This window comes from Citrus clementina, unplaced genomic scaffold, assembly GCF_000493195.1.
Source record: "Citrus clementina cultivar Clemenules unplaced genomic scaffold, Citrus_clementina_v1.0 scaffold_5, whole genome shotgun sequence".
NCBI lineage: Eukaryota > Viridiplantae > Streptophyta > Magnoliopsida > Sapindales > Rutaceae > Citrus > Citrus x clementina.
Window position 1 is genome coordinate 9,274,820 of NW_006262201.1, and position 12,165 is coordinate 9,286,984.

Genomic DNA, 12,165 nt, shown 5'->3' on the forward strand with positions numbered 1-12,165 from the left:
AAGGTAAACGAGTCCTGCATTAATCTTGTTTTGGTAAACAGAACAAGCTTTGACAATATTCAAATTCCTTGTTTTGGGTTTTTCAATAAACGAGAAAACAAGGTCTTTGGATTTTGCTTTGAAATATATACCATCATAATTGACAGCATACGGGGTTATAAGATTTATAAAAGGGGTTCCTAAAATGATAGCATGGTGTATATCATTTGTAAGAACAAAAGAAGTTTTAAATTCAATTTTATTATTATAAATCGAGGCTTCAACTTTGGAACTAACATTCAATTTTGAATTATTAGCGGCAGAAAGTCTTTCTTTTGTTTTTTCATGAAATCTTTTGGGGACGATATCTTCCCTGATGCAATTTAAATCAGCGCCAGTGTCAAAAAGGGCAATGGCGTCCATAGCAAAATCATCAGAAAAGATGAGAGTGACTTTAATCAAATACTTTCTTGTGGTGATTTGCTTTAGAACAAATAGAAAATCATTGGGCACAGACTCTATGTTTTCTACTTTAATATCCTCACCATCATCAGGATTGGATTCATTGTCTGAATTGTCTTGCAATTGTTTTTGTAAAAGAAGTTGGATAGTCTCAGAATCACTTTTTTGTTTTTCTTTTAAATCTCTGATTTCACATTTGATTTCTTTTATCTCTTTCTGAAGATCTTGGATATTAGGAACTGCCTTTTTTGTTTTCTTTTTATCCAAAATTTGAGTAAGATCATAAGAATTCTTCTTAATAATTGGAACCTTAGAAATCTCAGTTGAGGTTCCGGCTTTGTCAGAATCCATGGTTTTCAAAAGTTTATCAAGATATTCTTTTTGAAGATTTGGATCTGAAATATGCTTTACAAGTTCAAGAAAAATTTCTTGGTCTTTAGTCAAAACATTGATTTTCTTTAAATAGGAATCCGAATCAGAATTGCTGCTGCTAGATGCAGAGGTGTCTGAATCAAATAACTCATCAACTTGGAGGGGGTCATTATCTCCCGACATGGAAGACTCAGAGTCTGAGGACTCTATAAGGAGGGGGGCTATTTTGGAAAGGATGTCCTCATTGAGGTCAAGCTCTTGGAGTCTCTTGTTCATTCTGCAAAACTTTGCAGTATGACCTTTCATACCACATTTGAAACAAGTGGCATCTTTGAAGTTGAATGGGGTTTTAGGTTTGGCTTTAAACTCTTTCTTTTTAGAGAAACTATGTTTCTTATAAGGCCTCGAGGGTTTCTTATAAGGAAGTTTTCTAAACTCGTGAAAGGGTTTCCTATGGCTTTTAGATTTGTAATATTTCTTGTAAGGTTTTGTAGAACACTTACCATTACAATCTTTGGAAGTAGAAGCTTTAAAGGGGTCATAATTGAATTGTTTACAAAAACCGCCTAATTCTTGCTTAGATCTCCTAAGCTCCTGCTTCAGACGTTTCTGTAATTTCAAATCTTGACAGATCTTTAAACCTTCTTTATTGACAAAACTGACTAGTTCACCATAAGTGAGCTCGTCATAAGGAATACGATTGTCATAGAGAGCTTTGATGGAATTTCTAACCTTTTCTCCCAATAGGGTAGGTAAACCTGCAAGGAATTTTTCCTTCCAAGTTACATGATTTGCATCATCCCTAAGGAAGAGTCTAGTAAAGAAAGTGGTTTTGTATTCTTGGAAATCACTGAGTTTCCTACATCTTAAGTTGTGTAGTAACTCGGCGTTTTTGTCTCTAAGGTGAGAAGGGTCACCTATGAAGTGAAGGGAAATGGTTAAAATCAGGGTAGCAACTGCATCCTGAATAGGGTTATTAAACTCATCAAGAATGGGAGCACCATTCTCATCAGTTTGGATGGCATTAAAGATGTCTAATTGCTGCAATTTAGTGAGAAGATGATCCCACCATCCTTTGAGTTGACCAGTAAAACCGGCAATTAGGATTTCTGCAATGGCTTTGTCAGAAGTTCCTGATTGGGTTTTATAGGCATTGGCTGCCATGGTCATTTGCTGCAATACACCTAGAATGTTGTATTCAGACATTCCATCTATATTCCACTCATAGACAGAGGATGCATTATAACGAGCTTGATTTAATGCACTAGGCCTGTTGTCTATAGTTAAATCAGGTGGAGATTTAGAAGTAGGGATAGCAAGTTCCCAATGGATTTTATTGGCTTTAGAAATTGGTTCATCAATAAAGGCTTCTAAGTCAGAAGAGGCAATAGAAGTTTGGTCATCTTTTTCTAATACTCCAATCTTGCTAGATTGAGGAGTATCAAGGGCAATCTGAACTTTGCTAGATGAGGAAGAAGCAGCTTCTATCCTATCTAGTTGTTCTCTGATGGCTTTTGCAAAATCCGATTTTGATTCATGGACAAGCTTTTGGCTAGTTTTCGAAACCTGGAAGGGTTTGAAAATAGGTTCCTTAAGCTTTTTATCAGAATCTGATTTTGAAGGGATAGGCTTTTGACTAGGAGAAACAGATATGGTTGACTGTTGAAATTGGTTTTCTATTCTAGTCAACTGTTTTCCTATAGTATTTAAGTTAGTACTGCAGAAATTATTCTGCTGGATAATACTACTTAAATTACTATCAGTATCATTTGGTTTGGGGATTTTGTAAGGTGAAGCTCTAATTTCTATAGGAGGTTCGCCGTGGTCAACGGTTACACTCCGGAGGGGTGGATGCTCAGAATCGACAGTTCTATTACTATCGGAGAGTTTCCATTCAGTGGTCTTTTTCCTAATAGTAATAGGGTTTGACTCTTTGAAGGGGTAAGCGATGTTGTTATCAGAAGAATATATTTCGAACCAATCAAAAAACAATATATGAACTTTATGAAGATTCACAAATTCATAATAAAATTGTTGGATTTCTTTTCTTTGGTTTAAAAAGTGTTTGAAAAACCAAAGTCTTTTTTCTTTGTTTAAATCAGAATAAAAATCATTATGTAAAAGAGTTTTATCCAATTCAAATTCTTTTTCGATGACATTAATGACATTTTCTGTGACTGCAGAAAATGTAGGGGATGTTGGAGGAGAAGGTTCCTTCTCTTCCTGACTTTGAATATGTTGACTACTAGTGTAGATTGGATGTGGAACACTAGTGGTGTAATCGACTGATCGTATAGAAGTGCTAGGTATATCAGAAGTTGAAAACCTAGGTTGACTTTGAAAAGGAAGATTTATAACAGAGGGTACTTTTGTAAATTTCCTTTCTAATGAAGGAATGCTTGAGCACGAAGCTTTGTCAGAAAATCTGGATGAGGTAGATCTTCTGAAAGACAGTTTGACTTTGCCATCGGAATATTGAGTCACATTTTGCAACTCTGTATTAGGCTCAAGTTGTTTTGGAATCGCTGGTGGAGCGGCTCCTTCAAGAATCCATTCTTCTGGAAGATGGACATCTTTCCATTGAATAGGTTTTGGAATTACAGTGTTGGCTCTAGACAAATCAGTCTGCAGGAGAAGAGTCTCATCTCTCTTTGACTGGAATTTATGTTGTGTACTGAATGCAGTGATCATTGCCTTATACGAGATTTTAAAAATTAAGGCAACTGGGATGGAACCCTCAATCATATTATAATTGTGGGTTTTGATTTGTAAAATCATGCTTTTCAAAATATTTTTGTCTTTAAGTGAAATTGTTATGTTTGGATAACAATCAAATGAAATTGGACCTTTACACAGACTGGATTCGATGCTACTTAGCAAGGAATCATCAAAAGAGATGAATCGCCCATCTCTTAGGACAGCAAGGATAGAAGTGTCCAAGCCTTCTTTGGTTAAGGGTTTTATTCCGACCTGAATAAGACCGATGTGAACATAATTGAAATTCTTTTCTTTTAATTTCTTTAAAGAATGCTCAGAAAACAATTGAATTGTTTCAAAAGGATTTGAAAGGGTTATGTCACGTTCTTCAGTCTTTATAATATAATCACTCTTTAAAAAATCAAGCTTTTTTGTTTTGTAAATCTTTTCTTTAGAAATTTTTGGAAGTTCCCAACAATCAATTGCTTTATCAAAGTTCTCAATAAAGAATTCTTCTGAACTCACAACATGCTTTGACTCACTAGTCTTCCCGGAAGAAGAGCTAGAAAAGGATGATGTTCTACAGTGTATAGGATCCATGAATAGAAACCTATGGTCTATCTATGGTCTTGTCAGAATGGCTACAGGTATGGTTTTACAGCCCTAAACGGATGTCTTTATCCTATGGCGGGACTTACTACCAGTAAGGATTCACCACACAACAAAACTTCAAAATAAAACACAAGTCTTTAAACACAGAACTATAAACTGCTTTACACTATCCTCCCCTTGGCTCTGATACCAGAAGGAAATAGGATCGAAGGATGGATCTGGTTTCGTAGGAATTCAGTATTAAGACTTTAAATTAAACAATTAATGGATCGGTTTTTCCAAATTTTAAAATAAGTTACCAGCTTTGAAATTAAGTAGATTTGCTTTGGATCATACAATGTTCAAACAAATTTGAACGCGGTTAGTCAATTTTAATAACTAATTGATACGTGGCGTTGTTAGACCAGATCGATGCTACACAAAGTGAAGCCTTTGGACCCAGATCTGACTTAGAACAGATCAATAGCCCGCACGTTCGGGTTTCCAGCCGATATACCAAATCAGTTTTAGTTTACCAAATAGAGTTAAGTTGCTTTAAACGTGGTTGATTCTTTTTATTTGGCTATTATCAGATTTAGATTAGGTTCTTTTAAAGGTTTGGGTACATACACAGTACCAGATCCGGAACCCGGAAATGGTGCTCTGAAGGAATGGAGGGAGAAGAGAAGATTTACAACTGAGGATCGAGATCCGGTCTCTTTGCCTCAGAGGAATGTAGAATTTATATGGCAGATCTGATACAGATCAGTCTGCAAGCATGCTTTGAAAAGAAAAGTGCTTTGAAAATAAATTGCTGGAATTTAAATGTGCATAAAATTAAATTGCAGAAAAGTAAATGCTTTAAAGTAAATTGCGAAAATTTAAATTACATTAAACTTTAAAAATTTAAATGACTGAATTTAAACATACATCTTTGCTTTCTGGCTTTACAAATTTTCAAATCTTTCCAGAAGGGAAGATTGAAAGACGGGAAGATTGAAGATAAAGAACTAGTCTGATCACCCAAAGCTCTGTGATAGAACTATTGTGTAAGCAGAAAATTTCTTTGAACTCTTCGGACTTTAGAGAGAGAGAGAGAGAGAGAGTGTTTAGAGAGAAGGAAGAGAAGAAGAGAAAATGAAAAACCTGAGGAGTCTAAGTCTTCCTCTCGGTTTATATACAAAATCTTTAAACTGTTCACTGTAGCGGGATTTTAAGTGCACAGTAAACTCTGGAAAGTTGCACTGTTCACTGTAGCGGGATTTTAAGTGCACAGTAACAATTGGATCGTAGCTTTGAATAGTAGACTCTTTGTAGAAAAATACAATACGGGTGAAGAGACATGTGCGCTCTCACTTGTGTCCAGGGGACCACCCGAAAATACATCTCTTTTCTTTTCTTTTTTTTTTTTTTTTTTTTTTTTTTTTTTAAGTAAATAATCAAATAATTATTTACAATGCTTTATTGGAGAGAAAATGCCGAAACAGTCATCTTCATTATCGTCTCCGAGAGAAATGAAAGGCTCTTCATCATCATCAACATCTTCATCTTCATCTTCAGAGGAATCTGCAGCTGAGGACTTTGATCGAGAGGCGAGGAGCTGTTCCATGGCTTTGAAATACTCATCTTCCGTTTTGGCGCTTGCCAAAAGAGACTGGGCTTTGGATTTTTGGGTTAGGAAGGTCTGTTGGGCTTTAGAGGCTTCCAAGGTTGGTTGTAGGAGGTTTTTAGAGGAGAGCCAATCTTTGATCATGTTGACAGTCAATTTGGACTGTTCATCAAATTTTGACCACCATTTGACTTTAAAGGTTCTTTGAAGGATGACTTGGGAATCTTGGTTGTGGAAACGTAGGTTCCACGAACAAACCCAAGGAAGAAAGAAATTTGCACAAAAGCAAAGAAAGGGGGGAAATCTTTTTTCTGAGACAGAGGGTAAATAATGGGCTTTGAAGAGGTTTAGGCAATTTGTAGCGTTTGGTGATAAGATTTGTGGAATTGGGCCAAAATGATTCCACCAATGTTGAAACCAATTTGGAAGGCTTTGAACGGTTATCTTTGTGTTGAAGAAAAATAACCAAGAGTGGGATTTTTTAGGGTTTTGGATAAAGAAGGTGTTATACCATGCTTGTTGGTAATCCCAGTAGGAAAAAGTCCGACAATGTGGTAAACGGGTTTCAAAATTTAGAGGGAAGGTTTTACAATTGTGGAGTAGGTCACCCCACTGATTTGGGCTCAATACTTTGAGGATTGTGGCCGTTGAATAAGCCGGTTCTGGATGGGCTTTGTCAAGAAAGAAATGTTTGAATTTAACAGATTCAGTTATTTCCAAAATGCTTTGATAATAAGACTGGGGTTTTGTCAAATCCCATGGTTTGAAAAACCAGCCTTTGGGAAAAAACTTTGAAATGCTTTGAAAAGGATCAGAATGGTAAAATCCATCTTCTAGAGAAAGAATGTTTTGAAAATGGGTTTTATCAAACCAATCGGAGGTTTTCTTTGAAGGTGTTGGCTGAGAAAGCACAATTTGAGAAGATGAGCTTTCAGCAGAGACAACAACATTTTGGGAAGAGGGTTTTGTAATTTCAATTTCTTTTTTAGGAGAAATTTGGCTTTGAGAAAGGTTTTGGAGGGCGAGCATGAGCTCAGGAGATTTTGTAATGGAACTCATCCATTGCTTTACTTGGTCGTCAGAAGAGACCGATTTGTATTGGGCTCCATGTTCTTCAACCATTTCAATCCAAGATTTAATGGGTAAGGCTGAAGAAAGTAATTTTTCTTTGGAAGGGGTTGAAAGGGGTTCTTTGGAAGGTTCTTGGGAACCAGTGTCTTTGAGAACTGCTTTACCTTTATTCTTCTTTGGCGGCATTATCTGTTTTGAAGAAATTCTCTGGTTAGAAAATCAGGAACAGAATTTTTATCACCTTTAATAAACTCAATATCAAAATCAAAAACACTTAAAATAGCTTGCCATCGTGCAAAAATCTGTTTTGATGCAATGTTTTGAACATCTTTTTCTAAAACATGTTTTGCAGCTTTGCAGTCAATTCTAAGTAAAAATTTTTGATTTAATAAATCACTTTGAAATTTTGTAATGCATAAAACAATGGAAAGGATTTCTTTTTTGATAGTAGAATAGTTTTTCTGGCAGTCATTCCAATGAGCAGAAACATATTGAACTATCTGTTCTTTATCATTATCCCTTTGTTTTAAAATTCCTCCATAACCTATGTCAGATGCATCGGTTTCAACAATTTTAGGTAATGCAGGATTTGCAAGAAATAAACAAGGAATGTTTTTTACAGATTGCTTTATTAATCTAACCACTTTGGTATGCTCTTCTGTCCATGCAACAGGATTCTTTTTTAACCTATCATGCAAAGGTTTAGACATCCTATTGATATTAGGGCAGAAATCAAGAACATAATTTAAACTACCAAGAAATCTTTGTAATTGGGTTTTGTCAAGAATTTTGTCTGGGAATTTATCCGCAAACAAAAGTGATCTCTCAATAGGGGTAATAGTGCCTTTGGAAATATGGTGACCAAGGAACCTGACTTTTGTTTGAAATAATGAAATCTTTGTACTTGAAAGAGCCAGGCCAGCCTTTTTTGTAACAAGATGAAAAGTCTTTAAATGTTTGAAGTGTTGATCAATACTTTGAGAAAAAATCAACACATCATCAATATATATATATTACAAATTGAGATTTTGTACATTTTCTTCCTTGTTTATATTTATCGGTCAAAATTTTTGTCTCTACTGATTTTATTTTTATTCTTTTATTTTTTTGCTATGCCACTAAGTCCTCGCATAATATATACTAGTATTAACTAAACAAATATTATGTAAGCACGTTAGTTTTAATTTTTTAAGATGGACTGGATGGTGTGTAATATTTCTATAAGTTTGAAATAAATTTTAAGAGACCCGGGATTCGAACCCCATATGTGTATAAATATATGTGTGGATTTTAAATAAATATTAAACTTGAAATTTTTAATACATTTTAAACTTAAATTGTATGCATTTAATTAGTCTAATAGGAACATATTCATAATTGATCTGAATGAGAAAGAAAATATATTCTGAGATTTTTGAAACTGCTCCCACTTCGCTCTTAGTGGCTTCCACCACTATGAAAACTCATGCTATATGAGATCTACATGAATTGGAAAATATTAACAATTAATCTTGTTCCAATTTAAAAATATCTATCGGAAAGAAAATTAGCTAAGCACTTTATTTCGAAAAGAATGAAATTTTACCATGCTAATTGTTAGAGTTTGTTTTACATTCCAATTATTAGACTCATTTTTTATTTTTTATTTTTTGTGTGTGTGTATGTATGTGTATATATTTTAAAGTTTGAGTGTTTGACAGGGCTCAAATTAAAATTTTAACCTTATATCTATTTAAAATTCAAACTCAAATAATCAGATAATGAAAGCTCCTTGAGAATACCACCGCTCAAGTCGCTAAAGGCAAACAAGTAGTATAACATAATACGATTCAAACATACCAAAACAATCATTGCAAGAAAAGGAAGGAATATAATTTATTACAAAAATGTAATTAGGGACCAAAATGTAAATGTTTTAAGAAATTTAAGATACATTTCTCAATTAATCCCATTGCAATATCTAACAATTCTATGACTTTCAATAACTCCTCACTTTATTCAAAAAATAACTTCAATTCACCCCATGATATTAAACCCCTAACATTATTGAGGGATACATAAAAACACAACACAACATAATAAACAATTATTGTAAGCAGCAAAAAAGCTTCAAAAAACAGTGCCTCTGATATTTGTTAAAGGAATTTGAAATTCTCTTTCCCTTCTCAGCGTAGAAAATGGATAAGGAAGTATTCAATATAGTTCAACTGCAAATGCAAAAGCATATAATTTTCTATTAGAAGTTAAATCAGTCAAATAGTAAAACTGTAACTTGTTTGTATTTTTGACTCAATATTAACAACTGAGGTAGAATAATCACTTGCCTTCCAAAGGTACATGTAAAAACTAAATTGTGATTCAAAACTGTCAAGATCAACTTTTCGAGATCGAAGCCACACCATGAAAGCAAGTATGCTGTGACCAATTATCTGCAAAAGTTAAAATATTTAAAAGAAAAGTAAAAATATTCATTTAGTTATATTTTAATTTAAATTATTTAATTTTTTATATTTTAAAAAATATAAACACTTATTTCAATAAAGTGTATATATTATTTTTGTGAGCGTTGTATGTCTTTTACATTTTTGCACAAAATATACCAAGGGGAAATTTAATTCTTACAGTAACAAGCTTGCTAATTATTGAAGATGAGGATGATCCAGCTATTATAGCACCTCCATAACCAATTAACATCAGATTAACACAAAGCGGAAGCACCTTTTCATGGGGGAAAAAAAATTGTTAAGACAATTATTATTATACGAACAATGATTTATTAAGTTGAGATAAGGCCGGCTCACCTTATTTCTTTTTTAGATTGACGGAAATGAAGTATTATGTGACAATGATATTTGTTAGTCCAACTACGAATAAAATATTATATGGTAATGTTATGCTACACTAACTTTTTCTTTCCCCAAAAGAACACAGAGTGTCTGCATGCCAAATGCTTTGTCCCCTTCAACATCAGGCAGATCCTATTCATAAAATAAAATCACATAAACAAATAAATTAGTTAAGGCATGATTTCACTAGGTTTTAATGTTTGGGTATGTGAGTTAAATTTCTGAAATTATTACCTTGAGAAGTCCATTTACAAATGCAAAGATGGACATAATAGCGGTTGTGAATATAAATGATCTTGTCATTATAAAAGGTCTACCAAGCACGTATGTCTGTATATGTGTATCAAATTAAAACATTTAGTAATAAAATTACAAGAAAATACAAATAAAAATGAAGTAGATGATTAGTTTGAAGAAATAATCCCACATATATACCTGGCTGTGAATGAAGAAAGGTATTTGAAGTAAAAGTCCCATGAGAATAACGAGAGTGAATGGAGCCATAAATGTGTGTGATTTCCATCTAAGAAAGGGAAGCTGCAGCCAAGATTAATTAGAAACAACCAACAAGATGATTAATTAAGATTTTTTATTTTGTTTTGGATTAATTTTATTTTAATTTCCGTTAAAATATGTTAACTCACTGGGAGGGAATAAGCACATCCAGTTAGAAACCACAAAATTTGGGCCCAAAGAAGTGCTGGAGATCCGGACATCACCCCCATAGCAAGACTCTGATAATTGAGATCAGATCAATCAATTAAACGGCCATCGAATTCATTGTATGCAAATGAACTTAGAAATAAAATTGTAGAATCTTTTGTAGGTATAGTTGCTTACCATGAGTGTACATCCTACACAAATTGCGATTGCAGTTCCCATGGACAAGTCTCCGGAAGCAAGGGGCAGATACGGCTTGTTAATCTTCAACAATATTCATTTGATTTATTAGTTTTTTTCTTTAATAAAAAAATATAGAGGGGTAGACAAAGCCTAAAATTAATTTTAAAATTCCTACCTCCTAAGATTCTAACTTTAGTGGTCAGTCAAAATAAAACTGCTTCAAAATACTGAGCTACGTCCGTAGGATAGTTGATTTATAAGCATAATACTAATTTCAGTTAGGGGCTTAACAGAGTAGTTTTCATCCAGTTTTTTTGACTGGTCACTCAAGTTTAATTCACTGAGGAAGTATAAAAATAAAATAATTGATTTGAGTTTTGTCCAACCCCATACCATTTTAAAGAAAAGTCTAATATGAAACAACAATAACAAATGATAATAATATTCGAAGAATAATTTATACATATACAGATTCATAATAAGCATATACGTACATATATATATATATACCTTGTCTATTTCAACATCACAAATCTGGTTTATGGCACACAGGAAAACGTTCATCAATATTGTGGGAACTATGGCCTGAAATGTCAAAATGAATTAATGTTAATTCAAGTTATCATTTCCGAGTACCTAATTTTAATTTTATTGAAATTATCTTTACCATAATTATTCCCGTAAAAAAATTAGGAGTCACATCAGAAAGACTTTGTATTGGAAGCAAGGACACTGATGTTACCGCTACAATCTGTCAAAAGAAAAATTAAAAAAAAAATCGAAACTCAAATCTCCAAATAAAATCTACAAAAACGACAGACCATCATTATATTAATTAACAAGCAACTCACAATGTTAATCCAAGCATAAGGACGGGTTAAATGGGCGATTCCATTCAACTTCCTCTTGAAAACTTCCAAGAAGCTTGGAGTTGCGGCCGCTGTATGATTATTCTCGGATTGTAATGCATAGCCATCTTGTAATGCCAAAGGAACTAGGTGCCCGTTCGATGGTTTATGATGATTTCTATTGCTAATTATGCCCTCATTATTGAGTGCAATTTTGATTTGATTGTTTAAACGAAATGAACTTCGTGACGAGCATTCGATTATTGAGGACTTTCGTCTGTATGTCAATGGAGGTTGAAATGATTTCTGTTGTAATGGATGGTTTTTTGGAGAGAAGCTTAAACACTGCATTTGAAGCATATTTAATAATTGGGCTGTTTCTTGCGGAGTATTGAGTCCTGGCTTGTGTATCATGCAATGAGTTTATATAAGTTTGCTGTCAAACACTCATTATATATAGACATACGTTCGGTGTGCTACAAAGGCAAAACTTTCTTGACCAGAAGTTGAAAACAAAAATATGTTTGGTACACTGGAACTTACCTTGCAATTAAAAATTTATTCGCTGGCCCATCTAACCTCATTACTTTATTACTCACGTTTATATCATTTTATCTGGTTTTAAGTTATAATAAATATAACTTACGCAAACCCTACAATTAATGGTGAAAGGAATTTACATTTATCGCAAATAAATGTAAGTAATTAAAAATAAAAAAAATTAACAACTTAATTAATTTTTGAAAAAATTATTTATCATTACTGTTCACAGTTACTGTTTATAGTTACTGTTTACTATTACTCTTCATTCGTATAAAAAATATTAATTTTTCAAAAACACAATAAA

General features: G+C 33.4%; 1 protein-coding gene across 1 annotated transcript; it reads right to left on the reverse strand.

Moving 5' to 3' along the window:
* Nucleotides 1-8,946: 8,946 nt before the first annotated feature.
* LOC18042412 (coumarin 8-geranyltransferase 1b, chloroplastic) lies at nucleotides 8,947-11,678 on the reverse strand. The gene is made up of 11 exons (XM_024185118.1): nucleotides 11,322-11,678; nucleotides 11,138-11,221; nucleotides 10,981-11,055; nucleotides 10,468-10,551; nucleotides 10,272-10,361; nucleotides 10,063-10,164; nucleotides 9,862-9,957; nucleotides 9,688-9,759; nucleotides 9,404-9,499; nucleotides 9,106-9,210; nucleotides 8,947-8,988 (listed from the first exon to the last, which is right to left on the reverse strand). The coding sequence occupies exons 1-11, from the start codon at nucleotides 11,676-11,678 to the stop codon at nucleotides 8,947-8,949; spliced, it is 1,203 nt and encodes a 400-aa protein (XP_024040886.1).
* Between the last annotated feature and the right edge of the window lie 487 nt (nucleotides 11,679-12,165).

Excerpts from the sequence above, each read along its gene's own strand:
- LOC18042412 (XM_024185118.1), bottom strand. The coding sequence starts at position 11,678 with ATGCTTCAAATGCAGTGTTTAAGCTTCTCTCCAAAAAACCATCCATTA. Across the intron at positions 10,362-10,467 it reads GTGTAGGATGTACACTCATG|AGTCTTGCTATGGGGGTGAT; the intron begins GTAAGCAACTAT and ends CTCAATTATCAG. Across the intron at positions 10,165-10,271 it reads GATGTGCTTATTCCCTCCCA|CTTCCCTTTCTTAGATGGAA; the intron begins GTGAGTTAACAT and ends TCTTGGCTGCAG.